Source organism: Tarenaya hassleriana, unplaced genomic scaffold (genome assembly GCF_000463585.1).
Source record: "Tarenaya hassleriana unplaced genomic scaffold, ASM46358v1 Cleome4, whole genome shotgun sequence".
NCBI classification, from domain to species: domain Eukaryota; kingdom Viridiplantae; phylum Streptophyta; class Magnoliopsida; order Brassicales; family Cleomaceae; genus Tarenaya; species Tarenaya hassleriana.
In genome coordinates this window covers 2,649,328-2,653,313 of record NW_010966881.1, presented here as the reverse complement: position 1 = coordinate 2,653,313, position 3,986 = coordinate 2,649,328, and the positions used below count along the sequence as shown (strand labels likewise).

General features: G+C 42.2%; 1 protein-coding gene across 1 annotated transcript; it reads left to right on the top strand.

Moving 5' to 3' along the window:
- Positions 1-290: 290 nt before the first annotated feature.
- On the top strand, positions 291-3,768 carry LOC104823596. The gene is made up of 5 exons (XM_010555233.2): positions 291-991; positions 1,045-1,524; positions 2,587-2,885; positions 3,170-3,413; positions 3,604-3,768. The coding sequence occupies exons 1-5, from the start codon at positions 557-559 to the stop codon at positions 3,703-3,705; spliced, it is 1,560 nt and encodes a 519-aa protein (XP_010553535.1). The 5' UTR covers positions 291-556; the 3' UTR covers positions 3,706-3,768.
- Positions 3,769-3,986: the final 218 nt, after the last annotated feature.

The following is a 3,986-nucleotide window of genomic DNA, read 5'->3' as shown; positions in this document are numbered from 1 at the left end:
CACTGCAGCCTTTCACCTTTTTAACCATTTGTTAAAAAAAAAACTTTGCATTCAATTATCTCTGCCAATTAATTTGGCTGGTTAGACAAAACATTTACTTCTCCCTCCCCATTACCAATTGTATCATCTAAGCCTCACCAGCATATCCACAAAATATCATATGAGTATTATTGGGAATCCCTAAAATGTAAGAAGATTAATAAAAAAAGACGTAATAAACAAAATTTTCGTAAATATAATACATAAAAATGGACATGGGGGGGTTACTATGGTTTTAGATTTTTATCATTTCAATTATATAAAAGAAAAATGATCGAATGTGGATTTGTCTCTTCGAGAAGAACAGCTTACAGGAACAGGAGGAGCCAATGCATGTTCTTCCCGTCAATCTCACTTTCTCTCCCGACCCAGAAAATTTTCCCTCATTTTCTCTCTAGCCAATCAACTCCACCACCTCAAAAAACACCCACCAAAAACCAATCATAAAGAATCGATTTTGACCGAGGAAGCAACAATCTTTCTCATCGTTGTTCCGATTGCTCTTTCTATCTGAAAGATGAAGACGAGCGCGAAGGACTCGTCGGAGAAGCTAATCTGGGACCGGACATTATCCGGTTCCGGGTCACCGACCCGACCCGTATCCAAGCTCATGGTCTTCCTCCTCCTCTTCGTCTCCGCCACTTACGTCGTCTACACCATCAAGCTCATCTCCTCCTCACGTGTCTGCCACGTGGAGCCCTTCTCCGCCGTCGCCTCCACGCGCCGCCGCACCTCCAACTCATCCCCCCCCCGCCGCACCAACGAAACCGCCGCGGTGGTGGCGGATCCATTCTCGTCCCCTCCGGCGACGGAGCTCCGGCACGTGGTGTTTGGTATCGCGGCGTCGGCGAGGCTGTGGAAACAGAGGAAGGAGTACATAAAGATCTGGTACAAGCCCGAGCGAAATTGTTGCAGGGTGAAATCGAAGAAGAACAACACTTTGCTGATTAATGTTGGGGTTTGTAAAGATGGTGAAATCGTTGAAGTTAAATAAGACTACATGAGGAGGCGGTGGAGGTGGCCGGAGATGACGAATCAACCCTCCCGCCGGTGAGAATCTCCGGCAACACCTCCGATTTCCCGTACAAGAACAAACAGGGGCACCGATCAGCGATTCGAATCTCCCGAATCATAACAGAGACCCTCCGTCTAGGCCTGAAAAACGTGAGGTGGTTCGTGATGGGAGACGACGACACGGTCTTCGTCACCGACAATCTGCTAAGGGTTCTTCGGAAATACGACCACGAACAGATGTACTACATCGGGAGCTTGTCGGAATCTCATCTGCAGAACATATACTTCTCGTACGGAATGGCGTACGGAGGCGGAGGCTTCGCCGTGAGTTACCCATTGGCGGTGGCGCTGAGTCAGATGCAGGACCGTTGTATTCGGAGATACCCGGCGTTGTACGGATCAGATGACCGGATGCAAGCTTGCATGGCCGAACTCGGTGTTCCACTCACCAAGGAACTCGGTTTTCACCAGGTCAGTTTATCTCCCTCGGTGACGAAACGAGTCACTGAGTCACTCACTCACTCGCTTTGTTTTCAGGTGTAAAGGGGAAATATTTGATTTGTCTATGGTTTCTATTATTCAAAATCTGATTCCAAAAATGGTAAATCTAGTGTGCTTTGGTCATATGTTGATGTGATCTAGCGATATGGACCTGCTTTAGAAGCAACAATTGAATTTAGAGAGGAAAATAACAATCTATTTGTTTAACGGGAAAAATTACTGATCCGTTTTACTATTACTATTATTTTATCTGGCTATCAATTTCGGTTGGTGAATTAGCAGGTGGGTCGAGCGTAGAAATCATACTAATTAAGGTCAAAATCCATATAATTTTGACATAAATGACCGGTGCCTTTAGTGACCATAATAGCTATATTGTCTTGAAGTTCAGATTTAGTAAAATTTGCCTAAAAGCAAAATATATAATCATTTCGGTATAAAGGTTTTCATGGGTTTTTTTTTTAAATCATGATTTTATTGCAATAATTTAACTTTTTCTTGCAACTCGAGAGGCCACGTAGATTTTACAAACTTGTCCCTTCGTAAAGATTTTACTGGTGTGAACGGGGTCCACGTGTTCAAAATTTCAGACCGTTTCGTTAACAGTGTCTTCCAAACAATCACGCGCATCTGCCGCCGCGTGCGCGTCACGCGTTTTTCACTCTTGTAGTTTTTTGAAAAAACTACCGGACGTTTATGTTTTTTTTGTTCACTTCCATTTCATGTTCTTTTGGGTACCCATTGATTGAACCGACATACATTTGATATTATTAATGGTTCGATTTGGCTTAAACCGGTGGTTAATATTGGTTAATCGAATTGGATTCAATCTGATTCAATGATTCATTCTGAATCCGGTTTGGCTTTCTGAATTTGGTGTTCTGTTTCGATAATATTTTCAATTTCTTTTTTACGTTATGTTATAATAATTCGATCCGTGGCACTTACTCTGTTAACCGTTCTTGTGCACCGGTTTAACTTAACCGGCGGTTTACTAATCAGTGAAAAACCCGTTTGAACCTTGGGTTTCAGTACGACGTTTACGGGAACCTCTTCGGACTGTTAGCGGCGCATCCGGTGGCACCGTTGGTGACATTGCACCACCTGGACGTGGTCGAGCCGATATTTCCGAACATGACACGTGTCAATGCCCTGAAACGGCTTCGGACACCGATGAGACTCGACTCGGCCGGACTCATGCAACAGTCCATTTGCTACGACAGACGCCGGAAATGGACCGTCTCTGTCTCTTGGGGCTTCGCCGTTCAGATTTTCCGGGGAATATTCTCCCCCAGAGAGATGGAGATGCCTTCTAGAACCTTCCTAAACTGGTAAGTGCATCAAGAACGCATCGTTCATTCTTAGCATAAATGCGTCCACAAAAAATGGTCTATCAAATATAAGAATTTTAAATTTCTAAAAAAATATACACAATTTTGTTGCCTTTTCCCTCATTTTTTAATTTGGTTTGGTTTGATTTCGGTTTAAAAAAGCTTTTATATCAAATTCAATTCGATTACAATTATATATTATCATATTCGCTTCGGTTCAATTATCCGGTTATTAACCAAGTTGGTCATCGCTAGTAACCGTTCGGGTTTTCATAATTCCGCAGGTATAGGCGGGCGGATTACACGGCATACGCCTTCAACACGAGGCCAGTGAGCCGAAACCCGTGCCAGAAGCCGTTTGTGTTCTACATGACGGATGCGAGGTTTCATCGGACGGGTAACACGACGGTGAGCGAGTACGGACGTCACGTTGCGCCTCACCCCGACTGCCCGTGGAAGATGGAGAATCCCGGCCGCCTCACCTCCGTCCTCGTCTACAAGAAACCTGACCCTCTTCTTTGGAACAGGGTAAGTCCCCTATTTCACTACTACTCATCATCCCTAATCGTTACATAATAAAAATATTATATTCAGTTATTGGAATTCCGTTATATACTCTAGAGTTTGGACCGGCATTATATGACTATATACTTAATTATTATTCGATGCTTCTTACATTTCTAATTGTGTTTTTTTTTTTGTTTGGCTTGGTGGGAAGTCTCCGAGAAGAAATTGTTGCAGGGTGAAATCGAAGAAGAACAACACTTTGCTGATTAATGTTGGGGTTTGTAAAGATGGTGAAATCGTTGAAGTTAAATAAGACTACATATAATTTATTTGACAATATATTTTTTATTAGCATTTTTTTTTATTTTTTTGCTTAGATTTGATTGTTTAGATCAAATTAGTTACCGAATCCCGAAAATTGAAAATGTGCAACTTCTTTTTAATTGTTCTTAGCATTTAATTTGACGTAATTGTTTGAGGAATAATCAGTAATAATAAAATGTAATTATTATATATGGTGTGTTTTCCACGCGTCGTATTAATCCGAAAATTATTTAAAAATTTATAGATCCGTCGGTGCCATAGAACTTCGTG

Coding starts and splice junctions, on each gene's coding strand:
- LOC104823596 (XM_010555233.2), top strand. CDS start 557: ATGAAGACGAGCGCGAAGGACTCGTCGGAGAAGCTAATCTGGGACCGG. Junction 1,525..2,586: donor AGGAACTCGGTTTTCACCAG/GTCAGTTTATCT, acceptor CTTGGGTTTCAG/TACGACGTTTACGGGAACCT. Junction 3,414..3,603: donor ACCCTCTTCTTTGGAACAGG/GTAAGTCCCCTA, acceptor CTTGGTGGGAAG/TCTCCGAGAAGAAATTGTTG.